This window comes from Zychaea mexicana (assembly GCF_025766255.1).
Source record: "Zychaea mexicana strain RSA 1403 chromosome Unknown BDB00scaffold_35, whole genome shotgun sequence".
Taxonomy (NCBI): Eukaryota; Fungi; Mucoromycota; class Mucoromycetes; order Mucorales; family Lichtheimiaceae; genus Zychaea; species Zychaea mexicana.
Window position 1 is genome coordinate 124,891 of NW_026516698.1, and position 25,597 is coordinate 150,487.

General features: G+C 43.4%; 9 protein-coding genes across 9 annotated transcripts; 7 read left to right on the forward strand and 2 right to left on the reverse strand.

The window, feature by feature from the left end:
- Window positions 1–946: 946 nt before the first annotated feature.
- BDB00DRAFT_366362 (RNA dependent RNA polymerase-domain-containing protein) lies at window positions 947–2,432 on the forward strand. Its single transcript, XM_053117102.1, has one exon. The coding sequence runs from the start codon at window positions 1,079–1,081 to the stop codon at window positions 2,348–2,350; it is 1,272 nt and encodes a 423-aa protein (XP_052979812.1). The 5' UTR covers window positions 947–1,078; the 3' UTR covers window positions 2,351–2,432.
- Window positions 2,433–2,764: 332 nt separating this feature from the next.
- Window positions 2,765–4,705, forward strand: BDB00DRAFT_763403 (RNA dependent RNA polymerase-domain-containing protein; the record flags this gene model as incomplete). The annotated part of the gene is made up of 3 exons (XM_053119399.1): window positions 2,765–3,279; window positions 3,367–3,614; window positions 3,699–4,705. 3 exons carry the CDS (start codon window positions 2,765–2,767, stop codon window positions 4,703–4,705), a joined length of 1,770 nt encoding a protein of 589 aa, XP_052979813.1.
- A 1,181-nt stretch (window positions 4,706–5,886) lies between these two features.
- BDB00DRAFT_906689 (POT family-domain-containing protein) lies at window positions 5,887–8,323 on the forward strand (the record flags this gene model as incomplete). Its single annotated transcript, XM_053128607.1, has 7 exons — window positions 5,887–6,178; window positions 6,265–6,334; window positions 6,420–6,441; window positions 6,547–7,296; window positions 7,391–7,412; window positions 7,494–7,651; window positions 7,747–8,323. The coding sequence occupies 7 exons, from the start codon at window positions 5,887–5,889 to the stop codon at window positions 8,215–8,217; spliced, it is 1,785 nt and encodes a 594-aa protein (XP_052979814.1). The 3' UTR covers window positions 8,218–8,323.
- An 849-nt stretch (window positions 8,324–9,172) lies between these two features.
- Window positions 9,173–12,120, reverse strand: BDB00DRAFT_822476 (uncharacterized protein). The gene is made up of 13 exons (XM_053123467.1): window positions 11,990–12,120; window positions 11,805–11,904; window positions 11,648–11,715; window positions 11,383–11,556; window positions 11,221–11,277; window positions 11,127–11,155; window positions 10,846–11,028; window positions 10,575–10,764; window positions 10,420–10,514; window positions 10,263–10,354; window positions 9,758–10,158; window positions 9,446–9,642; window positions 9,173–9,370 (listed from the first exon to the last, which is right to left on the reverse strand). The coding sequence occupies exons 1-13, from the start codon at window positions 12,044–12,046 to the stop codon at window positions 9,226–9,228; spliced, it is 1,788 nt and encodes a 595-aa protein (XP_052979815.1). The 5' UTR covers window positions 12,047–12,120; the 3' UTR covers window positions 9,173–9,225.
- Window positions 12,121–12,801: 681 nt separating this feature from the next.
- BDB00DRAFT_822477 (Tim10/DDP family zinc finger-domain-containing protein) lies at window positions 12,802–13,333 on the forward strand. Its single transcript, XM_053123468.1, has 2 exons — window positions 12,802–12,918; window positions 13,059–13,333. Exons 1-2 carry the CDS (start codon window positions 12,815–12,817, stop codon window positions 13,225–13,227), a joined length of 273 nt encoding a protein of 90 aa, XP_052979816.1. The 5' UTR covers window positions 12,802–12,814; the 3' UTR covers window positions 13,228–13,333.
- A 1,432-nt stretch (window positions 13,334–14,765) lies between these two features.
- BDB00DRAFT_872228 (uncharacterized protein) lies at window positions 14,766–17,312 on the forward strand (the record flags this gene model as incomplete). The annotated part of the gene is made up of 7 exons (XM_053126930.1): window positions 14,766–14,921; window positions 15,190–15,264; window positions 15,353–15,514; window positions 15,611–15,782; window positions 15,902–16,215; window positions 16,430–16,595; window positions 16,660–17,312. The coding sequence occupies 7 exons, from the start codon at window positions 14,766–14,768 to the stop codon at window positions 17,310–17,312; spliced, it is 1,698 nt and encodes a 565-aa protein (XP_052979817.1).
- A 33-nt stretch (window positions 17,313–17,345) lies between these two features.
- BDB00DRAFT_822481 (uncharacterized protein) lies at window positions 17,346–18,646 on the forward strand. Its single transcript, XM_053123469.1, has one exon. The coding sequence runs from the start codon at window positions 17,618–17,620 to the stop codon at window positions 18,344–18,346; it is 729 nt and encodes a 242-aa protein (XP_052979818.1). The 5' UTR covers window positions 17,346–17,617; the 3' UTR covers window positions 18,347–18,646.
- A 2,818-nt stretch (window positions 18,647–21,464) lies between these two features.
- Window positions 21,465–24,273, forward strand: BDB00DRAFT_956819 (U3 small nucleolar ribonucleoprotein complex, subunit Mpp10). Its single transcript, XM_053129659.1, has 7 exons — window positions 21,465–21,680; window positions 21,753–22,167; window positions 22,234–22,421; window positions 22,496–22,962; window positions 23,033–23,101; window positions 23,174–23,437; window positions 23,516–24,273. The coding sequence occupies exons 1-7, from the start codon at window positions 21,548–21,550 to the stop codon at window positions 24,029–24,031; spliced, it is 2,052 nt and encodes a 683-aa protein (XP_052979819.1). The 5' UTR covers window positions 21,465–21,547; the 3' UTR covers window positions 24,032–24,273.
- A 9-nt stretch (window positions 24,274–24,282) lies between these two features.
- Window positions 24,283–25,367, reverse strand: BDB00DRAFT_822492 (uncharacterized protein). Its single transcript, XM_053123470.1, has one exon. It carries the CDS (start codon window positions 25,282–25,284, stop codon window positions 24,535–24,537), a length of 750 nt encoding a protein of 249 aa, XP_052979820.1. The 5' UTR covers window positions 25,285–25,367; the 3' UTR covers window positions 24,283–24,534.
- Window positions 25,368–25,597: the final 230 nt, after the last annotated feature.

Sequence of the window (25,597 nt, forward strand, 5' to 3'; positions counted from 1 at the left end):
ACAAAGCAACTACAGTAGAGCCTTTCTAAGACACTCTCTAATCCAACAATGTAATAAAAATGCCTTTTTATATCCTTCATATCTTGATCGCATCCAAACTATGATTCGAATATCTCTGGAGTGCTACTAGTAATTAAACTCTGAAACACTTCGAACCCATGCATATGATAATGAATATTAGTCAGTTGGCTAACGGTATCATTGTTTCCTTACGAGGTGAATGGATAAAGAGCAAGTTCATATTAAAGATAATACATAATGTTAGTATCTATCGCATTTTATTGTCTGCATTTTAAGCCATTTTCATCAGTTACAAGATGAATAGGGAGCCATACTGCATGATTACAGAAATTGATGGAACGAGAAAAGTGTAAAACCGACGGTCGGAGGCAATCCTCCATAACTTCTTTGTTCCTCTTTTATAGCTAATTCCTAGCTACGAGTTCCCTTTTCGATTTCATGGTTGTCTATAGTACGTTTTATTATCTTAATATCTGCACGAAGAAATTGGAATTGCTGGTAATTTACTGCTTCAATCAGATCATAGAGCTTCTGAACTAAATGCCTACTCAAATGGCCAACGGAATGGCCACCATGCGCCCTCCCGTTCACCTGTGCGCCGACCCTTTCCTCCTCGCAACACACCTACGCCTCCACCAACATCGACAGTCAGGGACGTTCGCTGTATCAAAGTCTCGGGGTTGAACTTACAAACGATTGCCCCTACCGTACGTGAAGCATTTGCTCGCTGGGGTAATGTTGAAAAAGTTGAACTTGGCCTAGACGGCAACGACTCTCCGAATGGCACAGCCATTGTTTTGTTCAAGTAAGCTCTAGCACTATTTTCTGTATCTTTTTGTGTATAACAAAGAACGAGATCGCTAACTAAATACAAAAACGTTGCTTGTATAGGGAGAAACCTTGGTCGTTGGATTTTTTAAGTCATGCTGTGGTTGAACGTCGCAATGTTAAGATTGAGGTTGTGAACGAGTCGCTATTGAACGCAGGGCGCGTATTTCGAGATTCTCGGAGATCACATTACACGCGGGTCCCGGCGCGAAGTCTCTCTTTAGGCGTTATGAAGAACCCCAAGACGTTCGTAGAAGAGTGGTGCACCGATGATAGTGTTGCGATGATTATTCAGTACGATCGCCGCCAGATCCAGTTCTTCTTCAACTCCTCGCGAGAAAAATACAAGCTCGAGTTTTCGTTCAAAGACATGACAAACGGCGAACTGCTGATGGAGCGCGACGGTCCCTCGACATACTTTACGATCCAGCTCAAGTTCCCAGCACGTTTCTGGCGATCGAATCAGTCAGCCGTCCATGATACCAAGCTGGTTGCCACTGTCGGAAACCAGTGGGAACGAATCTTGACCATTCCTGTGAGAGCTGGGTCTTCGTCTAGTGCAGGAAGTAGTGGACGAAAGGCACCGGTGAACCTCCACCCGGATACTGGGAAGGCGCGTTTGGGCATGTGGACAACCTATCGGATCAAATTCGCCCCTGAGCGGCGTGCACAAAAGCTTTTTGAGGAAATGCTTGTCGAGGCTAGCGAATACAACCTGGTGCCTCGCGACACTCGTTTGCTGCTGCCCATCCTTAGTGTGGTCCGGCCGAGTTCACTACCAACACCAAGGTTGCACAACGATCGAGCTCAAATATTGTCATTCGAAGTTCTATACATGCTTGAATCGCTGATCCTCTCGTACCAGTTTGGCGAGTACAACCTCGACGACGAGTTTTACGAGACTATCAAGGAGCTGGATCCGCAGATCGCAATTGGTATTTTTGATATCTTGTGGGCGTCGAAGCAGCGTGCGTGGGAGCCCCTTCAGGCGATCAAGCGGATCTTTAACGAAATGGGTGTCAAGGTTCGGCACAGAAGGCGTATTCCCGAGCACTGTGCTATGATCCGCAAGATCCTTGTTACCCCAACCACCGTGTACGTACAACCACCCTCTATCGAGACCACCAACCGTGTCGTTCGACATTATCGCGAGCATGCCGATCGCTTTGTTCGCGTGCAGTTTTTGGACGATGGCATGAGCAAGGTCAGCGCTTCACACCAAAAGACCGGCAGCGACGCCATCTACAAACGTATCTACAAGGCACTCCAAAGCGGAATCCAGATTGGTACACGACGCTACGATTTCCTCGCCTTTTCAAGCTCGCAACTACGTGACCATGGTTGTTGGTTCTTTGCGCCAACGAAAGACCTCAGTGCGAACAAAATTCGAAATTGGATGGGCTCATTCCGCAAGGAGAAAATTGTTGCCAAACATGCCGTCCGTATGGGCCAGGTAAAACGGTCGTTCAAAGCTCCTATTTTGGTGAACACAAGTGGCTAACGGTGAAAGGGATCATGTTTGTAGTGTTTTAGTTCAACTCGACGTATTACCGAGCTGGAGCACGACGAGGTCAAGTACATTGACGATATTGTGCGCAACGGCTACACGTTCTCAGACGGTGTTGGTACGATTTCCCGTGTACTTGCAGAACAGGTCGCCAACGCGATGGATCTGAATTACGTTCCCAGCGCCTTCCAGTTTCGTTTCGGTGGTGCCAAGGGTGTTCTATCCAAATCGTCCACGAACCTGAAATCCAGAAGTATCCAGCTACGCCCGAGCCAAATCAAATTCGAGTCGAACCACTACGAACTGGAAATCATCCGCGTCTCCACGCTGATTCCTGCCTATCTTAACCGGCAAGCAATCACCATCCTATCGACGCTGGGTGTGCCTGATGATATTTTTATGAAGAAGATGCAGTCAATGATCGACAAGATGAACCGGATGTTGGGCGATCCTGCTGATGCTATTAAAACATTGCTTTCCAACATTGACGAGTTTGGCACGACTCAAGCTATGGCCAAGATGATTCAAGCAGGCTTTTTGGAGAAGCGCGATCCGTACATTGCCAACTTGATCAACATGTTCCGCGTGAGCCAGTTGAAAGACTTGAAGAAAAAGGCAAAGGTCCATGTTCCGAAGGGTGCCTTCTTACTTGGTGTCATGGATGAGACTATGACGTTGCAAGAAGGCGAGGTGTTCTGCCAGATCTCAGGCAAGTCCAACAAAGGCCGAAGCAAGCGCACTATTCAAGGAGACGTCGTTGTCTACCGTAACCCCTGCTTCCACCCAGGCGATATTCGTGTCGTCAAAGCTGTTGACAATCCCAAGCTCCACCATTTGACTGATGTGCTCGTTTTCAGCGCCCAAGGTTTCCGTGATGTCCCTAGTATGTTATCCGGTGGTGATTTGGACGGAGACGATTATACGTAAGTTGCTTTTTACTTGGTTGAGCTGTAAGCGAGAAGATGTACCTGATCCAGCTCGTTAACATGATAATAATGCTTTCCTTCTAGCATTTTTTGGGATGAAGAGCTGTTCCCAAAGATACGAAATTACGAGCCGATGGACTACAATGCTGAGGATCCTGTCAGAGTAGACGAAGTCAAACTGATTGATATCCAGAAGTTTTATGTCAACTATATCAACAGTGACAATCTTGGCACCATTGCCAATTCTCATCTGGCTACTGCCGATCGATCACAGAAAGGCGCTCTCGATGGTGCATGCCTGCGCCTCGCGCAGAAACACTCTTTGGCAGTCGGTAAGCACAAATACATATCTAGTAATTACGAAAAGGGAATCTATTGCCATTTTTAATACCTTAAATGAAACTCTTGTTATTCAGATTTCCCTAAAACAGGGAAGCCGGCGAAGGTTGAAGAAGACTTGAGAGTACATGTGTACCCGGATTTTATGGAGAAAAAAGACAAGGAGTCCTACGAGTCGCAAAAGGTTCTGGGCAAGATGTACCGTGCCATCGATAAATCAGACTACCGGGAATACCAGTCGCACCTGGTTGACAACACTGTATATGACGTCCGTTTGCGTGTGCCTGACATGGAGCGCTACATTCAAGAAGCGCGAAAACTCAAAGGCGAATATGGGCGAGATCTGCTAGCTTTAATGAATCAATACGGTGTACAAACCGAGTCGGAAATTGTATCTGGCTACATCGTAAAATGGTTGAAGAAAAGCAACAAAAAGAGCATGCACGAAATACACAAGCAGACCATGGGATCCGTCTTAAGCATGAGAAAAGTGTGGCGTGATCGATTCGAGCAAGGCCTCGAGGACAAGCCGGGTGCCCGTCATGCCAAAGCTGCAGCTTGGTATTACGTGGCTTACCATCCCGACGAACGCATTAAAGACTTTAGCGACGAGGGCAGGTTCCTTAGCTTTCCATGGGTTCTTGTCGATATCATTTGCGAGATCGCAATCATGAATAATGACCGCGTCCCGGCTGAAGATCAAGCGAAACCAGTGGACGACGCATTGGTCAAACGTCTTGCAGCATCCCAAAACTCCATTAAAATATCGATGATTTACAGCTCCGACGATGAGGACGACGAAACTGATATTACCGACGATGAAGATGAAAACGAAGACGACGAAGATGAGGAGGAGCAGGAGCAGAAACAGGAAGTAGGAGAAAAAAGCGATGACAACGATGAAGACGACGACGAGGATGACGAGGACAACACAGCCATCAAGTCGTTTGTGCTGTCAGCAAAACCGCAAATACAAGATAGCCCAGCGCATACAACATCTCCCGTACCACAGCACAATAATACTTTTACCACCCTCGGGGCGAACGCCACTGAGGAAGAGCTGGCAAATGCGCTACTCAACTAAGCTTGATTACAATTACAATTACTTTCAATGCCTTCTTGCTCTTACAAAAATGTCATCCTTTTCTTTTTCTCTTGCGTGCTTGTATATAAATATATTTGGCAGGTTACATGGCGTCAAGTGCTCATCTTTGGGTTTATATTATTGTACCACCTCAGCCCGGACAATCCCAATCATGATCATGTGCAAATGTATATTCTTATACCAGAGGGCTGGAATGGCAAAATTTCAAGGGGAGAAGATATAGAAATGGTTATGCTAATTGATTGATGTTGTGTGGATTGTATTCATGCAAGTTATCACACACAAGCATCACGTCTAAAGCGAGGGAAAACCTTTGCCTTTTTTAGACTGTGAATAGAAATGTTAAAGCCAGAACACTTGGACAAACACTTGCATCTTTGTTGCCTGGTGAATTTGATTATACGGTGCCCAAACATAGCAAAAACGATAACACTTCGGAAAGGTCCCTGTGGACTTTAAGATGACCCGGTCTACGAGCCAAAGAAAGAAAAACAACAGCAAAAGAGATAACAAAACAAAAATCGTAGCACAGCAGGCGCGGCATTTCTACCTTGTTATCTTTGGCTGGTAAATAACACTTGATGTGAGACAAGCTGGCAGTACATACTAAAGTGTTTGCGGAATGTGCAGCGTTGCTACGTCAAAAAACACATCATTAATAAGACGACACTTTCTATCGAAAGATACAACCTCACCTTTTAATTTTGCAAACACGGGAGAACAGCTTCAGCGTAAAACTGGCAGGGCCGCTTTGGAAGTGTAAAACTAACGCTGATTGGATCTTCGCGTCTGTATGGATGATTCTATCCCGAGTTCAGCAGGGTAATTCAGCGGAGTAAAAAAAAAACTTGTCGAGAGGTTTTTTGATCAGCTGCGCACAAGGCACCAAAATAAGTGCTGCCTCATTCCCTGTGTTGTTTCTAATCGTTCTTGACCTTCCACCGCCATTTCAAATAGTCAAAATGTACCATTCTAGGAAAGCAGTTCCAGGACGAACACTGGGAAACGTGGGAACTTTAAAGCGTCCGAGTCCGACTTGCTGCAGGCCACGGTCAGATCATATAAAGCTTCAAAAAAATTTCTCTGCTGCCAAGTCCCTTTCTCTCATTGTTCATCCCTCCTTCAAACCTCTCACTTCCACGCCATCTCCACCATCTCCTATGGCCGAGATCACTGAAAAGAACGAGACCACTACCAGTACAGAGGTCATTACGGAAAAGGCGCCTGCATATGACGTGGCCATTACCGAGGAAACCGAGTATGTTACTCTTGACGATGGCTCTCAGTATCCAGTGCCGACCAAGGATCAATGGGGCGTATTGCGTGAAGTTGCTGATTCTGTTCCCAAGAGTGGTTACCTGGTCATTCTGATCGAGTTTTGCGAACGCTTTACATACTATGGTTTGAGTGGCCCCTTCCAGAATTACATTCAACAGCCACCGCCACCATCATGTAAGTAACAGTCATAGATTTATGAATTACCAAAAAGGCGATTTTTCTCCTCCTTTGACATAGTGTGATTACTCTATGTGGTATAGACCCTGCTGAAACTCCAGGTGCCTTGGGCCGTGGTCAGCAGACCGCGACAGCTCTCACCACCTTTTTCCAGTAAGTCGTGTGATAACGACAGGGGGGGGGTATAGCGATAAAGTTTTGTGAAGCTGATATATCTTTTTTATTTGTACAACCATAGATTCTGGTGCTACATCACTCCAGTAAGTTCCCACTTTATAATTCTGTGAAACTACAAGTAGAAAATATGAGCGCTATGCATGCTCATGAAAAAACGAACACTACGGTTCTATTTCTTCTTCCTTTAGATTATTGGTGCTATCATTGCTGACCAGTATCTTGGCAAATACAACACCATTGTGGTGTTTGCCTGTATCTACATGCTCGGTCTAATCATTTTGACGGGATCTTCTGTACCTGCCTCTATCGACAGCGGCGGTGCATTCCCGGGCTTTATCGTTGCGTTGGTTGTGATTGGTCTGGGAACTGGCGGTATTAAGGCCAACGTCTCCCCATTGGTTGCTGAACAATACACTGTCTCCAAGGCTTATGTGCGCGAACAACCCAAGCGGAACTGGCTGGGTCGCAAAACCGGCGAGACCGAACGCGTGATTGTGACACCCCAGGCTACGTACCAAAGATTGTTCAGCTACTTTTACATTGGTATTAATGTGGGCTCCTTGTCGGCTATCTTTACCACCTTGATGGCCAAGAACATTGGCTTCTGGTCGGCCTATCTGCTTCCAACCTGTATGTTCGTTCCTGGCATTGCCGTTGTCATCTTGGGCAAGAAATGGTATCGTCAGAACCCGCCTCGTGGCAGTATCTTTTTGGAAGTGTTCAAGATTATCAAGTTGTCGCCAAAGTATGGTTTGGAAGGCACCAAACCCTCAGTCATGGCCAAGACCAACCCTGCTCTCGCTGAAAAGATCACCTGGGATGATGTCTTTGTTGACGAAATGCGCCGTACTTTCAAGGCCTGTATTGTCTTTTGCTGGTACCCTGTCTACTGGCTTTGCTACTCACAAATGACCAACAATTTGGTTTCCATGAGCGCTGTAAGTACCACTTTCATAACGGACCCTCTTTTCTTCGCCGTGACGGATACCAAGGAAGTTCTAACTTTTGAATCTTCTATCTTTCTTGGATTAGACTATGTTGACCGGCAATGTCCGTAAGTATAGTCCTGATAACGAGTTTAGAAATAAGCTTTGCATCTAGAGACTTTTACTGACTCTACTTATTGTTTGAATAGCCAACGACATCATGCAAAACATCAACCCCTTCACTTTGATCGTGACAATTCCTATCATGGACCGCATCTTTTACCCAATTCTTCGCCACTATGGTTATCCCATGCGTCCTATGATTCGTATCACCTGTGGTTTCTTCTTTGCGGCAAGCGCCATGGCTGTAAGTGATTTCAAAGAAACTTCCTGTGGAACTTATAAAAGAGAGAAACTTAAAAATTGCCTGAGTCTAACTTTTTTTCTTCTTCGTGTATGTAGTACTGTGCTGGTATCCAGACCCATGTGTACAACAGCCCACCTTACTTCGACCACCCCAACGGAAATGGCAAAAATCATGTCTCCGCCGCTCTTGTGATTCCCGCCTATGTCTTGGTTGGTATCTCTGAAGTCTTTGCTTCCATTACTGGTCTTGAATATGCATACAAGAAGGCGCCCGCCATGATGAAGTCACTCGTTATGGCCCTGTTCTTGTTGACCAACTGTTTCGGTGCTGTTCTCGCGTTCGCGCTGGTTTCCGTGGCAGAAGATCCCAAACTCAAGTGGATGTATACTGGTATTTCCGCCGCCACCGCTACATGTTGCATCCTCTTCTGGTTCTGTCATCATAAGCGTGATGCCTATGATGTTGAAGAAGATGCCATTCATCGAAAGAAGGACGAGATGGACAAATACAAAGGCATTGAACAGGAGTATGAGCCTGATCAGGAAGCTCGGGGCGAAAAGAACTAAAAAGTTATAACTACATAGTATCAGATGCTGGACATGGACTCTCTTCTTCTTTGCATATCGACATACTGCTACTTCTTCTATTTCATATATTATATTTTCTAATCAGTACATTATCTATATACACGCTATTATTTTTCCATGTATATTTCTATTCGTCTTACAGCAATAATAATTCTTCTCTCTATGCTTTTCGTCAACCATTTTGAAGTAAAGTACCCTGTCATTCTCACACTCTTTGAATCTTAAATAAAATTCCATTCTTGTTTTGCTATATTATGTAATAGTTTTTTGAGTCCGAGATATCGGTCAAACCTTCTAAATCGTCTCTTCATGGTTGTTCCTATAGCGTCATAGCTCGTAAGTTTTTTGGCACGACTTTTTCTTTTCTCACGAGCTCTGTGAAAAAGTTTGACTCATTATCCACAGAAAAAATAAGCGTGTAACAAACTCCATGCGTGTTATATAGTATATAAGGCAATGAAACTCTATGTTAATCACCATAAGTACAACGACGATATAAGTATACTTTATTCGATTGGGCCTTATCGTATTAATGAGTGTATGCTACAGAGAAATGATATGCAGAGCAAGTACATCAATAATCTACATTAACAACTGGATAGAAGATGATTCATTGGTGTGAGGATGCAGAAAAATATATAGACCATAAATACAGGAACACAACCTGGTTGGAAGCGTTGACACTGGAAGAATTTCCGTCTGAGATATGTCCTGGTGCTGCAGAAAGGTCGGCACTTGCACTATCTGTATAACAGAAAGAAGAGAAGGCAAAGCGGAAAGCATTTTTACGATGCATTAATTTTTTTCCCCAAACAACAATCCACGAATGCATATTCATTTTCAGAACACATATACAGTTATGAGGTAGCAGTATGTGATAGTATGAAAGACACATTTCGGTTAATACACCATCGTGCACATGGAAGACAGATAATATTACTATAAAGCTATTGTAATTTATTTAGACAAAAACCATGTTTCTAGATGTTAACGACGCCACAACAGATTGTATTGCTGGTATTCCACAAGCTCGTCTCCAATGGCCTGAACTACTTTGCTCAAATCTTTCCTTGCTTGTTCCTCCGAGTCGCCGCGTAATTCTGAGTAGTATTTGACCTTGGGCTCGGTACCACTAAGTAGAATTTAAATGTTACTATCAACCTTCTTACCATATTATATATCATTCATGACTACTATGCTCGTTCACCTTGTTCTGATGGTGAAAATTGCGTTATTCTCCAGTTTAAAGGTGATCATCTCTGAAGAGGCTGACACTGGCAATGTAGGCTTATTACTAGGAGTGTTGGAATCGTATCCAACAGTGAGGTCGCGTACACCAACGACGCGGTATCCAGCAATATCTCTCGGATACTCATATTTACCAGACTTCATGTTCTCTTGAGTCTATACATGAGAATGTTTCATAAACGAGTTTAGTTCTTTCATTTCACTTCAACGAGTAGAAGAAGTGGAGAGTGGTCCAATATATATACTATCAAGTTGCTCTTTTTGTTCTTACCTCTTTATAACCATACCGTATCCTTTCGAAAATCGTCTTTATGACTTGCTTATCGTCGCAGATAAAATACGAATTTTCCGACACAAAGTAGCCGTATTTTGCATAGAGCGTCTCCAAATACTGATTGATGGTCAATTCACGCTTTTGCAGTTGGACAGCCCATTCTGAGAAAAAGCCCAAAGCGCTGATACCATCCTTATCCTTGACCAAATCACCAATAGTGAATCCGATGGCTTCTTCGTAAGCAAATGCAACGTAATATCCTTCCTTTTCGAGATCAATTGCTTTGTTCCCAATCCATTTAAAGCCTGTCAATGCTTCTTCAAAACGGAAGCCTTCTACTTCCGCCATACGTGCCAGGAATTTTGAGGATACTGTGCTTGCTACCATGGCAATCTTTTCTATTGATACAAAACAAATTTTTAAGGACGTCACCTTCATTCAGTATTTCATTTACTAGAATGCTACATCCACCCTCCCCTAATCCTTTCTTATACAAACTTACCAACGGGAACACCGCTTGCTTTTGCTTTTTCAAAACAAGCCGCACCAAGGACAGCGCCAATCTGATTACCAGTGAACAGTTTCCACTCGCCGCTGTTGAAGCTTCAATAAGTCGCATGATCATTGAAAAAATCCTTGTTTATTGTTGAAGAACTTACTTTACTCGTTCAGCAATTGCCAGTCGATCAGCATCTGGATCATTTGCAAGAATTAAATGTGCCCCGCTTCTATCAGCCGTTTGGATGGCCAAGCTCTATATATTACTTATTAGTATACGTATAAAGTGTCTAAGCGATTATCTTCCGTTGCATACCAAAGAACCTTTGCCTTCCTCAGGGTTAGGGAATTCAACAGTAGAAAAATCGGGGTCGGGCATGATTTGTTCGTCCACAGTGAAAAACGGTGGCAGACCAAAAACTTCAAAAGCGCGCTTGGCAAAAGGTGTACCAACACCATGCATGGCTGTATATGCGAATTTGAGAGATGATGCCTCATTATCCGATCTGTCAAGTTGGGCGAAAAGTATTCAAGTTTGTTTGCTCTGCCAGTTACTAGGAATTCGCTCTTTACTGTAGAATATTTACCGGAAACGAGATAGCCCAGCGAGATCTTTAAAATAGTTATCAATAACCTCCTCAGGCTCGGCGCATAAATCACTCGTATCGATCAAGTTATAGTCCCATGTCCATGGCGTCAAATGGTTCAAGATAGTTGCTGCAATCCCTTTATCATGAGGTGGGATGATCTGACACGCATTTTCCCAATAACTAATGAAAATCCGGACCCGCAAATTATGTCAGTTTTTCTCTCTCCTCCTCCTCCTCCTCCGACAAACTGCATTGAGGACGACTCCCTAGTCACTTACACTTTATAACCATTGTCTTGCTTGGGATTCTATAAAAGACGACTTAGTATCAAATGCAATTCTAAAAACTAGTTTATATGGGAGCGAAACTTGCATGCGACGCAGTGATCATGATACCAGCTGCAGCTTTCTTCTTTTTTACTGTATAAGGCTGTTGATGATTCAATATTCAAAAGATTAGCAAAATTGAGCATAATGGAAAATCGAACGTATGATGTAATATCCATGGTATCCACATGTTGACTTTGCTACTAACCACTAATGGGGTGTGAATATATGCATGGTAATACCACACTCGGAAACCAAGCGTGATGAATGCAGCAGCCGTCAGACGCGCAAAGTTCTCTGAATGGTGTCGGTGATCATGCCCAATGACGACGCCGCGCTCTTTTGCATCATGCACCGTCTCCAACAGATACTTTGCAAGGCCCTAAATATACATATATGAGCATTTATCCGACTTTCTAGACTGCTATGCTTATTTAGCCGCTATACTGCAGTTCTCAGGAACAGTCTCGTACTTGCGAAGTTTGTAATACAGTCAGGTCGTTCATTCGGGAGAAGCCTGCCTCCATTTTCGCACGGAGACCTATCGTATAGCAATCCGGTTAACGCGCAATTCGCGCAAATTCCCAAAAAATAGCAAATCGCCAAGTTCGTATCAATCAAGAAAGTTACCAGCGGTGCCAAACTCAATGCGAGTCGCCAGCCGCTTCTTTAACTCGTCATAGTTATTAGCCTCGAGGAGGGCGGTTATCTCAGTTCGTGTTTCCTCATTCTAATAAAGTATGCAACATTAGTTACTGTTCTCTTTCCCTTTTTCAGGAGACAAAGCAGCGGGAGTAACTTTTCTTGTATCGTACTTCATCTAGACGAAGCCACTCTTGTACTAATACACTAATGTCACTCTTTTCTGACATGGTTTGAAGGGTTCAGAGTAAAAGAGAAACTATGCAAGTTCCTAAACGGAGAGAGAGCGTGGAGTTGTATCGCGGTTTCCAAGTTCTGTGTCTCCGCTTCCATCATACCGGGTATAATAATGCCAGCTCGCAATCCAAGATATTTAATCTATTGTCTTGTTTATTAATAGCAAGGGAATTCTGACACTACTGTATACATATCACTTCTGCTACTGCATCCTACATTGTGTACAGCTTCGGTTATCACCTTGTAAAAAGTTATCAAACATGAATATGGCAACATCGTGTCGACCTCCACCATATGAGTCATTAACATTTTATATTTCAGTATATGTGTGCTTTCTTTCTACCTAGATGTGCTGTAATGTCGAAGCAAATAAAGAAGACATTATTGATCCATACTATGTAGCAGTAGCTGTCATACATATATGCTGCAAACCGTAATACTTACTAAACAAAAAATCACTTCTTGACCATCTATGGCGTCATGCTTACAAGGTAAAATAGCTGATATTGTGGACCTAAACAGAATATTTGCTTGTGCAAAATGGTAACATTACGGATACGTTGTGTCTCTATCTAGCAAAAAGCATCATTCTAAAACGATCTCATCAAATTTGTTTAGAACACGCTGAACAATAAGTAATCCAACCTAGCTGAGCTGCTGACAGCGATCCGGCCGCGCCGGGGTGTGACGGGTATGTTTGCCGAAAAAACAAAAATTCCACGCGTGAGCTGAACTCCATCTCTCTATATTATTAACCAAAAATGTCGTTCTTTGGAAATGGTATGCAATCGCAGCAAGCGATCAACCCTCAAAACATTGCCATGGCCGAGCAAGAGCTTGAAATGGTGACGGATTTGTTTAATCGGTAAGTTGGAGTTGGCATCGTTGTCGTTATCGCCAAAGTAAAAAGCAGCAGTAGCAAATAGTGTATATATCGAACGCGAAGGAATCAAGTGCCAAAAAAAAGAAGTATCACTAAAAATATACTACAATATTGTTAATTAGCATTGTTGACTCGTGCTACACCAAGTGTATCTCCAAAGAATACGCTCAGAACGACTTGACTCAGGGCGAATCGGTCTGCGTTGATCGCTGTGTTGCCAAGTTCTTTGATGTCAACACCAAGGTCGGCGAAAAGATGCAAGAGATGGGCCAACAACATACGCCTAAATAGAGGATGATACAGCGGATAATTACGAAAAGAAAAAACTCTTCTATTCCCCATCCAACACGCTTACACATACGCACGTCAAACAACAACAACAACAATAACAACAACAATCACATACGCACATATAACGCCCATCTATGTTATCCAATCCACACAATGTAGAGCATTTTTTTATCTTCTTTTTTTGATTTGTATTTAGACCTCTTCCGAATCCGCCGCTGCTGTATATTAAAGGATAAAAAAAAGTACTTTTTTAATTGGGTATAGTAAGATTGGACATGGATATGGTGTAATCAAAGATCAAAAGGAGACACAGGGTGTGGTGATGTATACGGCGCTTTGTGTAGTCCGCACTACGTGTATCATATATGCTTGGATGGGAAGATGAGTTTTGGGGGGGTAGGACGGTGGAGTGTTACCATACAATATACTCTAGAATGTATGCAGTTGCTGCTGCAATATGCTCACAGACCGTGCTTTCCCCTGTTCCCCCATTGTTTTTTTGTAATGAGTGATAGCCAAATGACCTACAGACCTTGGATGCAGATCGGGCAACAGCAAAGAGTCATGCGAGGTTCAGCTGCATATCAGAGTATCAATTTCAAACTGTCCAAATTGGATATATCGGAAGGTAACCCCGGTTAGTTCATAGATGAACGTAAAGAGTAGAGGAAGAGAGATATGCAGCACCATCTTGTAACCCATCAGCTGACTGCGCTACTTGCCGCTAAAGAGTAGTAGTAGCAGTAGAGTATACTTGTTTTACTTAATGTATGCCCCTTTACAACAACAGTGGCACCTCGTTTTCTTTTACTTTATAAAAACTCCAGTCAACTTATTTTTGGAAGGGTGGCAAAAGAGAGATATGTAGATTACTTAGTGCGGATTAAGTGACAGCCCAGGATCCGACCTTTCAGGAAGGAACCATAGCAGTTGAAGGAAAAAGCTTAATTGCCGAGCCAAAAAGAATATGCAGAGTTTTTAAGAGGCTACGTGCCTAGTAGCTAGCTAGACCCTCAAAATATTAGGATTATCTTGTGCCGATAACAGCACCGCGTCATTTTCGGCGAAGGAATAAAAAAAATACATGAAGCCTGCTGCAATGCAATGCATGGTCTGGATGAACTAGAAATATTATATATGGGCTTTGAGTGCACACACATACACACATACACTTACACGAGAAAAAATAAAGCAATAGGCACAAAAGAAAGAGTTAGAGAGACAGACAGACAGAGAGAGAAAATCTTTGAACCTTTTTCTCTTCTTCCTCTTTTCCTTGCTGTGAAAGTATAACTCCACGTTCTCAACTCCCTACTCTCCTCCCGTCACCGGTGACCTTCCCCTTATTATTCGTGCTACTCCTTCGAAGCGCTATATAAGCCAAGACGACAGCGACCCCTCAGCCAGTCTCTATTTTATGTGTGTTTTTTTTTTGTTTTCTCATCATCACACCACATCATCAACACCGCTATCACCATCCAACAAACAACCACTACCATCGTTACCGTTACTATCATCAACAGAAACACTGTATCAGTATGACCACAACAGCCACAGCAACAACAACCCCAACATCTCCCACGGCTGCATCAGCTAGATCTGCAGCAGCAGCAGCAACAACAACCGTTTCTGTCGACGTTGCCGATTTAATACGAATTCTACAAGTTCAATTGCCTCAACTGCACAACGAATCAGTAGTATATGCAAGTATCTTAAATCGCTTGTTAATAAGTGCTTCTTTCCCTTTTGGAGTATTGGAACGAGCAAGGAGGATTCTCTCTTGGTCCTAAAAAGATGAGAGAGAAACTAGATTGCTCTTCCAACGCGAAGTCATATTCCTTATAAGATATATTTGACATATCACGTCTTTTTTGAGGGACCATTCACCACAGGAAACAACGACGTTTGAAGGGGAGCTCATCATTGACCATTTCTTTCCATCCACTACCATTATCATTGTAGGAGCATAAAGTCCAAATGGAGGATACCAAAGAGCAGTACCGACTGTTATGCAAAGAAACAGATGGCCTGCGCAAGGTAAATACAATCAAGACTCTCGAAACAATAAATTGCGCCATGTCATGCAGAGTTAACAATAACATATGCTGTTTGTTGTGTGTTTTAGAAATTGCTGGCTGTTGTGCAAGACAATAACAATTATCGAAAGACGCAAGAGCGCATGGAATCGCAAATTTATGCACAACAGCAGGAGATTGCACAGGCACACAAAGAAACACAAGTGCTGACTCGGCAGCGAAAACATCTTGAGAAACGCCTGGAGAATGAAGTAAGTACTCGTTTTTCCCCGATGCTCGGACCCCTTGGCGCCTTTACTATAGAGAATTAGGAGCGCGGACAACTCACAATCATTCTACCCCATTAGTTGCATAACTACGAGAGCGATCGGTTACTGTGGCAACAGCGGGAAGCGGACCTTCGCAGCGAGGTCAAGCGGTGGTCGGTCCAGGACCGAGCTGGACAACATCCTCGGCGTACCCGCAGCGCCACAGCATCTAATATCTGGGCGCGCACCAGCACTAGCTTGCCCGAGCCACGTACGTATTATTACAATACAAAGAGTGTTGCATAAAAAATTATAGCAGACATGTGTACGACAAAAATTTATTTTATGCTGCCACCTCACAAGTGAAATACGTTTAAAACACAACAACAGAGTCCTGGGGAACGCGTGGTGGTAGTATGGGTACTCTTTTTGAAGAGCGAACGAAACCAATCGACAGTGTAGCCGTCAGAGACACAAAGATCCGAGCGCAAGAGAAACTGGTCTCGGACTATAAGAGTGAAGTGGAGCAGCAAGAGCGGGTGATCCACGAAGCTATGTTGGCAGCAGAAGCACAGACACAGCGGATAGACACATTGGAGAAAGAACTGACAAGCTTGAAAGAAGTAAATGCGTCGCTCATGGAAGACAATGAAAGCTATCAAATTCTGCTGCACGAGAAGACGATGGCTGGCGAGTTTCCAAAGGTAAGAGCAAAGAAAGAATAGTAAAGTAACAATAAAGTAATAAAAAAGGAAGACGAAAAGAACTTCCCTTCCCCTCCCTATGACCAATAATTACATCTCTCCTACATTCCCTGTAATTACTACTACTACTACTACCACTATTACTGTGCCGCTCTTTTCTCTCTGCCTTTCTATCATTCTCTGTACGTTTCTCCTAACTTATCGATGGAATTAGAAGTCAGACTTGGCATCCACCACACCATCCATAGCGGCAGAGGCAACAATACCTACTGCTGCAGAGGCTGCTACGACCACCAAGCCGGAAACGACCAGTCTTGCAGCCGAATTAAATAAAGTGCAGGGCGGAGATTGCGCCTGCCAACATGCAGCAGCAGTTAAAAGTAAGCCTTTCAAGCATATGAGAGACGGGAGGGGTGCAAGTAAAATACTCATGGAACAAAATAGAACTTTCGGACGAAATCCGAGTTTTACAAGAATCCAACAAGGCGCTGTCACTGTATATGAACAAGATTCTTTTGAAGATCGTCGATAACCAAGAGCTTGTGGACGTACTAAACATTGATGAGGACGACGAGATATCATCATCACCGGATCATCCAGCGACAGCAGCAGCGGCGGCAGCAGCAGCAGCAGCAGTAGTAGTAGCCGCGCCTAGTGCTAAAAGGGAGAAGACCACTTCTCCTCCTCTATCATCGTCGACCGCACCAATCTCAATCGAAAAAACAAATGCTGCTGCTGCTGATAATAATAATAATAATAATAATAACAGCAATCGACCACGACGTAGTACAATTTCTTCCTGGATCTCTGCACCAAAACAACCTGTCACCGGGGAGCCTACCACTACGGTGGGACGCCATCGAAGCCATACGAACAATGATGGGACAGGCGGTGGCAGCGGCACACCTAACAACAACGGTTCCAGTGGTGGCTGGTCACGCGCATTAAAACGAATGACCGTGATAGGCTGGTCGAGCAAGGAAAGCTCGTCGAACAATAGCAATACTCACAATAGCTACAGCAGCACAAGCACCATTACTCCAGCCAGTCATGACTCGGCGATATCATCGTGTGATAGTGTCATTCTAGAGGAGTAGTAGTGAGCAAAATAAGCAAAAAAACAAAAAAAAAAAAAAACAAAGAGAAACCTAGCCCATCAACGGGTGCTTAATGTCCTTCATTTCGGCAGTAAAAAAAAAAAAACTTCTTTTCGTCATTGTGCTGGTCTCTGTTAGGGAACCCAAACAGAACTCCGCTACAAATGCCTTTTGCGGGGCAAGAGATTCTTTCGGCTTCTTTTTCGTAGACGGATCTGCCGTAAACATAACACACACACACACACAAAGCAGCCAGCCAAGCAACAACACACAAATCCATAGAACCCAATAGAGAACACACAAAAATGGGGCATGGAAAAGATACAAATCCAGGAAAACCACCCAACGGCTCGACTTGCGCTTCTTTTACTTGTTCTTCTCCTCCATCACATTCACCTCGACCCATGTTTACCACAGTCGAACCACTTCCCTCAATAGCAACAGCGACAGCTACATTAAATCTCGGTGGCCCAATGCGAAGGCCTCATCGAACCCACACCACTCCTCGCTACGACCCATTATCCTCATCGAACAACAGACTGTCGGCAACCGACAGAACCTTTATTGACTTTACGCGCTGCCTCTACCAAACCAAAGCCATCGTCAAAGGCCTACAGCAATTCAGCAATTCCATTTGTCCAGCACTACGTCTTTCACCATTCAACGGGCATTCAGCCTCGTCATCGTTACACGATCCACGACTCTCATCGGAGGACTTTGTCCGCCACGTCAACCAGTATCTTGATAACACGTTCCAAAAAGTATCACGGCTATGTAAAATGCTACTATTGATTCTGGAGCGCATCGAACGCAGTGGAGAAGTAAAGCGGGAACGCATCGACTCGTTTCGCACAGAAGTATGGGAGCAAATGCGGATAGCGACGTACACCAAAGAGACGCTGATACGGTATATTCAACAACACATCGACTCTGCCTCGCCATCAATACACTCGGTTGTCACGTCGCCTGCTTCTGACAGTGCGTTGACTCCTTCATCAACAGCATCATACCCACCCTCTTCATCCGCTGTATGACCACGATACTTTTGTATATCCCGCTCTTTCTTTTCTTTCTTCTTCTCACCTTTGTCCTTCAAACCGAACAACAACCACATGTATCATAGCCGTCTTCATTGTTTTTCTTTCTTTTTTTTTCCTTTTATCGCATTTGCAACTCTAGCACACACACACACACTTCTACTCAACTATGAGTCTTCCCACCAAAGTACCATTATTACACGATATATAAACCCAATCACGCATACTACACATCCTTGAATCCACTTGTATCCCCCCTCACCGCCCTCAAGCTAATAAATAACACCACTTGTTGAGTATAATTCTTTCTTTTTCTCTCTCTCGCCTGACCCGGCTGTACGGATGTATATGGAAATATAGGAGATAATTGTGGATTGTTCTTCTTCTTCAGTTGAGATTGCCTTATTGGGGTCAATGGCCTTGTTTGGGAACTTATCGGACGTGGAAAAATCAAAGAAGGTCAAGGAAAACACGAACTAAAAAAAATTATTTGAATCAACATAACCGCTCAGCGACGAGAGAGAGCGGGAAAATCCTACCGCCTCTGCAGGCCTCAGTTGACTATTACGACCAAGCTAGTAGTCAACCAATATTCCTCAACAACGCTTTGATTACCATAGTATATAGTTTCCTTTATTAATAAGCATGGGTTTGGTGTCTCTACAGCCAAACAAAGAAGACTGGAAGAATAGGAACTAACCTCTTTTATGAAGGGGGAAGGGAGGGGCCATCAGATTCAATTTTTTTTTCCATCTCTGCTATTAACAATCAATCATTCCAATGTCTTTTTTCATACTCAAACTCCAGAGGCAGCGTGCTTATCGCGCACATATTGTACACGTCAAACACGCGTTTATCTGTGTTATAGTCGTGAAAGCCGACATGTTCAGATTTGGCTAAGCGACTTCATCATTGGCCCAAAGTAAAAAAAGAAAAAACAAAAGTCTTTCACGCAAAAGGCGTGCAAATGAGCAAATTGAAGCTCCGTGGTAGTGTACATTGTGAAATAAGTTTTACTCATTCGGAAAGGACATCTAAAGTAAAACACTTTCTTTAGGAGCTACTTGAGCATTCCTGCATACTTTCTTTTTATAAAAATATCTAACCTGTCGTGGTCTTTTTTTAAGGGGAGGGGGGACATCATTCTTGAATGCCAGGCAACAGCTGCTATTGATGCTATATCGGTCCGCGTGATCTATTGATGGTGATCCAGCACAGACAGTTAATTTTTTATTCTTTCTGAGCTCCATAACCGTTGCTACTTGAAAACACAAATATGAAAAGGAGACTAATAGAAGAGATACAGTTTCATCCGGAGGACGTCCCGGAACTTAGGCTAGTAGAAGCAGAAAGCATGAAATCAGAAAGCATCTTCAGTAGCCGCTGATAGCTGTGCCACTTGGTTCGGGAACATGAAACCCACAACAGCAGCAAGGCACTGTGTATTCAGTAGTGTATGTATGCTTCATTGTAACATCTACGACTCTAACATTGGCAGCAACAACGACATTTGTGCAAAAAGTGATATTCTATTTAACTAATAAAGTAATATCGTTCCGTTAATGTCGAGAGATGTATGAGCTGTTACCCGTGGCATAAAGACATTATGTTAAAAAAGTGCATCAAGCTTATTGTCATGTATCATAGCGTAGTACATAAACATGATAAGTATTGAGCTCACATTGATATAAGCATGTCTTTCTAAACGACGGGAGGAGCCGAGCTGCATCTAGTCTTCCATCTCCTTGAATTTACCATCGTCTTTGCCAATATCAAGTCCTCCAGTTCTACACAACCTGTTTAGATTAATACGATGGCTCCTCTTTTTCTTCTTTGAAGCATTAATTGATGAAAATACCTCCTTCCTCAATTTGCAGGCTTGGGCATTTGCGATGCTAAATAATGTTTAATAAAATGCATTCTGTTCCCACTTGTAATAAACTCATGGTAAAATCAAAATACTTTTACCTTATTTACTCGTGCTCCTGTAAAGGTGGTCCTCGTGGACTCACCGTCAGAATGAAAGTCGAATACCATGGCAACAGATTATACTTTACAAGTATATGATATGTGTAATAATTAGTTATCATGGGCAACACCTTCAAAGTACTTAGCACATGCCAAGAAGACCTGGCTTAACCAGTATACCTTATATTGGATGCTTTGCATGTATTCCTGTCATGAGCTTATATATCACTTCTTCGCACTTGGTGGCATACATTCAAGCGGTGTACATACTTTTTTGCTTTGCTAACAAGAGAATATTTGGATGGCATTATATTATGTATACTTTACCATGAAGACCATAATTAGTAAGGCCAGAATTAAAGTTGCCGTAGCATTCACAGCCCTCAACAAGCCTAAAGAACGTGCCTTTGCCTTCAATCCTTCCATTATTGGAGAAATAACTCATCAGAGTTAACACAGATGTTATGATGAAGGTAATTCGGATTATCATCATATTTTATACTATGTATATATGGAAAGTGTTCATTAACAGATTCATTAAGCTCATACGACTTGCTTTTTACATTCCAAAACCGAAAGCATAAACAAAGGCTGTAATTTATGCTGCAGATATTACTAGCTGAGGGCTGTGCATATTCCCTAGTAGTATAGTTATTGCAGTGTGGCGATGATGATGATGATGATGATGATAATGAGGGGAAGAAACATCCTATATGGAAGGTAAGGATCACCGGGTTTAAGAAACAAAATAAGGGGGGGGGTGCAGAGCTTCTGCTTTGTCAATACAATATAGCTTTGCGTTTAATCTGATATCATCCATACATCCTGGATACATCATGCAGTCCCATTTTATGTTTCGTAAAGGGGGCCTCCTCCTGCATGATCAGCGAATCCTTTTGTGTGGCTGGTGCCGCACCTCACATTAGCAATTACGAGGGACTGGTTTCACCCATCTTTAACATGGCAATGCCAACGTTTAATATTCATTTTCTCGTAAAATTGTATGATAGAATGCTATGAGGGATAGCAATTATAATAAACCGCACATATGAGTATTGCTAAATGAAAGCTCTTGAACCAAAATAAGTGAGCATAGTTTTTTTTATTGCCAGGCAACACAGAGAGAGAGAGCGGTAATTCAAGCTCAACTTTCTGCTTTGCAAAAAAAAAAAAATTACATTCCTTCATTTTATACACCACACATAATAGCATACCATTACTTTGCCTTCAATGGGACGGCCTGCACAAACCACTATCAAACGATTTGTCTCCAATGTTGTAGAGAAGCCCCAAGTGTTCTTTACAGCTAACGACAAGATCGTCGATCAAGCCCTTGGCGTGGCAAAACACTTTTATAATACAGGTAAAAAAAAGGATATACAAACTCTACAAGTCAACTTGAAACTAATTGTGTGTGTTCTTTATATTTTGTCAGCCAAAAAGAATGAAGAACTTGAATTCTCGCCATTTCCCGAATTATTGACAGAAGGCTTCGATCGCGATCAGATCTGGGAAGAGATTGCTACACAGAACGAACCTTTCTTAAGCTACGCCAAAACTACCGTCGCCGAATTCGCTCGCAAGCGTAAACGATCTGAATTAGAACAAGAATTGGAAGCCGAGCAAGACGATGAAGAAGAAAGTGTCTCGGGTAGATCTATGGATCTTGACGACGACGAGAACGAGGACAGTGGATCTGGCTACGACAATGAAGAGTTTTTGAAGGCAAGCGATGACGAAGCAGAACAAGAAGGCGACGAAGAGGAAGAACTGGGCGCTGATGATTTGGAGCAAGACGACGATCTTGAAGAAGAAGAAATAAACGAAGAAGAAGAAGAAATCTCACCAAAGTAAGGACTACTTATATAGTTTGTTGTCGAGGGATATGCATAACTTATAATGAAAATGGTAATCAGGAAAAAGAAACGATCCGAAGTGGATGACGACTTTTTCAACCTGGAAGAGTTCAATAACTGGACCGAAAAACAAGAAGAACTTGACATGATGTCAGATCGAGAAGAGGAAGACGATGCATTAGATTTTGACAACGATATGAATGATGAAGAAGACGAAGATGATGACGAGGATTTAGGAGACGTATCAGGTAAAAAAAGACACTTGATGCACCTTTTGTCTCTTTCAGTTGTGTATACTTAATTATCAAAATGCATATTATAGAAATGAAGTTCGAGGAATTTTTCTTGCCTGCAAACAAGAAACGTACAAGCGCAAAACCTATAAAGCAAGTCAAATTTGCATTAGACGGCGGCGATGACGATGAAGAGGGGGAGTCAAGGCTCGACGATGAAGAAGATCTTGAAGGACTCGACAAAGACGAGCCACTCGGAGACGATGACGACGACGACGACGACGAAGAGTTAATAGATCAAGACGAAGAGGACGAAGAGGATAAGGATGAACATTCGGCACGTGATCTTTTTGCAGCTGATGAAGAAGAGGAGGAAGAGGAAGACGAGTCATCCGTACACCAGAAGCGACTGGATCGCATCAAAGCACAAATCGAACAATTCGAGCAAGAAAACATTGACGCTAAACACTGGACACTCCGTGGTGAAGCCACTGCTAAAAGTCGACCGGTCAACAGTCTTTTAGAAGAAGATTTAGAATTCGATCATTCCGCAAAGGTAGGATTAACTGGGGATAGGGTAATTTGCTATTAGGTGATTGTTATGTATTAAAGGTATAATGTATTAGCCTGTCCCCGTCATCACACAAGAAACCACAAATGCATTAGAAGATATCATCAAGAAACGTATTTTAGATGTAAGTGTTATACTGAAGCGATCTATGCTACTGTCATGGATGTATACTGATTCGATTGTTTGTGATCATCAGAATCAATTTGACGATGTCGAACGGAAACAAGATCCGACGCTCAGACCCTTCTTACCATCAAAACGTGTGAATATCAGCGATGAACGATCGAAGCGATCACTTGCCGAGCTGTACGAAGACGATTTTGTCAAGCAAAAGACCGGTGATACGACGAATGAAAAGGACGAGGCATTGAAGCAGGAGCATGAGGAGATTACTAGCATGTTTGATTCATTATGTCACAAGTTGGATGCGCTCAGCAACTTCCACTTTACTCCAAAGGCAGTAAGTACAAGTTTTCTTGGCGTACATGTGCAAAAGTTAGAAAGGGCAAATGATCTCATATTACACTCTAATTCATAGCCCAAGGCCGAGGTGACTATTGTCAGCGATGCACCTGCCATCAGTATGGAAGAAGTGACACCTGTCAATGTCTCGGAAGCCACGTTGCTTGCACCGGAGGAAGTGTATGAGAAGAAGCAGGGCGATGTCAAGAGCAAGTCGGAAATGTCTCAGGACGAGCGTAAGCGGGCACATGCACAAAAGAGAAAGATGAAGCGGAAGGAGAAGTCCATGAAGGAGCGAGAAATGAAGCTGATCAGCAAGATGAATCCGGGCATGGGACACAAGCAAGCCAAGATGAAGGCTGTAAAGGACTTACTCGGACAAAAGGTAACTTTGCGATTAATTTACTACTCCATCTCCGCACGCTTTGCTAAATTGGAATGTCTTCTTTTCAGAACGTGGAAATTATCAAGAGTAAATAAGGGCGGTATTTCATTGTTGGCGTTTTTTAATATAAAACAATACGAGAAAAAAATATATACAGTTATGATTTGCACGATCCCGTCATTATGTGTATGGGCGCAGAAGATATAAAAGAGAGAGAGAGAGAGAGAGAGAGTGTGTGGATCCACCGATATACAAAAGAAGAGAGAAAAGAAAAAGAGTAATTCATATTGCTGGGAGAAAGGGGATAAGGCGTACAACGCCTGAGGGATGGTGGGGATGATTGATACGGATAAAGAGCATATAAATTAGGACAATAATAGAAAGGTAGGACGTAGATACATTAAGTTATATAGGCAGAGAAAGAGAGGGTATGTCGTTGTTGTAGTAGTAGTAGTAGTTGTTGTTAATAACATAGGAACCGTTTTGGAGCCGCGCACAAAAGAAAAACATAAGGGAGAACAAGTGTCGTTGTGAGTTGTATACGTGGTTTGGTTGGTTGTGTGTGTGTGTGTATGCCTTGGTAAGAGACCGCGTTTGGGTATTATTGCTGTTTATGTACATTTTGTTTGAATGTTGTTCTTGGGTGTCGCAGAGGAACGAGAGGAACTTGGTCCATGGACCGTAGTGTGTGTGTGTGTTTTGTGGTTTTTTTAATTCGTGCAGGAGCGTTTGCGGCGCCACTCGATGACCTGAGGCTGAGCCGGCGTCTCATTGACATCTTCGTTGCCGAGAACAATCTTGAATCGACCTTTATGAATAACGCTCGGGTGCGATCGCACAAGCTGAGGCACATCGTTGCTACTGTTGTTGCTGTTGCTGTTTGTTGATGTGCTACAATCCGAGAGCGCGGAGTAAGTAGACGATGTTGAAGCAGTCGAAGCATATGAACTGGCTGGTGCCATCATGATGGACGTTGGCTGTCGTTGTTGCTGTTTCATCGTCGGCGTCGTCGTCGTCGTCGTTGTCGTCGTCGTATGCATAGTTTCGTGCTCCCAGAACTCTGAATCCCAAATCTGAGGTGCCTTGCGTCCGCGATCTGAGCAGCTGCGCGCCATCGGGACAGCCATGGGCTCTGGCGACAGCATGGCCGTATGCACCTGTTGTGGTACCTCATCATCATCGTCGTCGTCATCATCGTCGTCATCGTCGTTGCTATCGTCGTCGTGGATCTTGATGCCCGCATATGAAGCAAACTGGCTTGCGGTGAGATCTTCGCTGTTGACTGCACGAGCAGCTGTCGATGTGCGCTGGTGCCGGATCACTTTCTCGGTCGCAGCTGCCATGACGGTTGGCGTCAACAGCTTTCTGTCTCGCGGCGACCACTTTGAAAATACGGCCAGGCCCTTCTTCCACTTGTGCTGGTAGAGGTGGTGCGTCGATGATGAGGCCGACAGAGTCATTTCTATAGTACAAAGAAGCGGCGAAAGAGAGAAGAAGAAAAGGGTATATACTGGTACAAGAGCAAAAGCAAAAGAAAAACAAGAGGAGCACAAGTGGCGATGGCAGCCGTAATCTGCATTTATTTTATATTGCGGGTCGATCGCAAATCTCCCAGCATGCATCAATTGAGCAGTTTCTCACCAAGGGCAAAATAACCTCATTGTGCTTCCTTCGAATATGTCCTCCTCCTCCTCCTCCTCCTCCTCTCCTCCCCCACCGTAACTCCTCCCCCTACCCTATTGCGCCCCTTGCCCTCCAACATTTTTTAACCCA

Coding starts and splice junctions, on each gene's coding strand:
- BDB00DRAFT_366362 (XM_053117102.1), top strand. CDS start 1,079: ATGAAGAACCCCAAGACGTTCGTAGAAGAGTGGTGCACCGATGATAGT.
- BDB00DRAFT_822476 (XM_053123467.1), bottom strand. CDS start 12,046: ATGTCAGAAAAGAGTGACATTAGTGTATTAGTACAAGAGTGGCTTCGT. Junction 11,029..11,126: donor CAAGACAATGGTTATAAAGT/GTAAGTGACTAG, acceptor GATTTTCATTAG/TTATTGGGAAAATGCGTGTC. Junction 10,159..10,262: donor AGCAAGCGGTGTTCCCGTTG/GTAAGTTTGTAT, acceptor TTGTATCAATAG/AAAAGATTGCCATGGTAGCA.
- BDB00DRAFT_822477 (XM_053123468.1), top strand. CDS start 12,815: ATGTCGTTCTTTGGAAATGGTATGCAATCGCAGCAAGCGATCAACCCT. Junction 12,919..13,058: donor GTGACGGATTTGTTTAATCG/GTAAGTTGGAGT, acceptor ATTGTTAATTAG/CATTGTTGACTCGTGCTACA.
- BDB00DRAFT_822481 (XM_053123469.1), top strand. CDS start 17,618: ATGGGGCATGGAAAAGATACAAATCCAGGAAAACCACCCAACGGCTCG.
- BDB00DRAFT_956819 (XM_053129659.1), top strand. CDS start 21,548: ATGGGACGGCCTGCACAAACCACTATCAAACGATTTGTCTCCAATGTT. Junction 22,168..22,233: donor GAAGAAGAAATCTCACCAAA/GTAAGGACTACT, acceptor AATGGTAATCAG/GAAAAAGAAACGATCCGAAG. Junction 22,963..23,032: donor AATTCGATCATTCCGCAAAG/GTAGGATTAACT, acceptor ATAATGTATTAG/CCTGTCCCCGTCATCACACA.
- BDB00DRAFT_822492 (XM_053123470.1), bottom strand. CDS start 25,284: ATGACTCTGTCGGCCTCATCATCGACGCACCACCTCTACCAGCACAAG.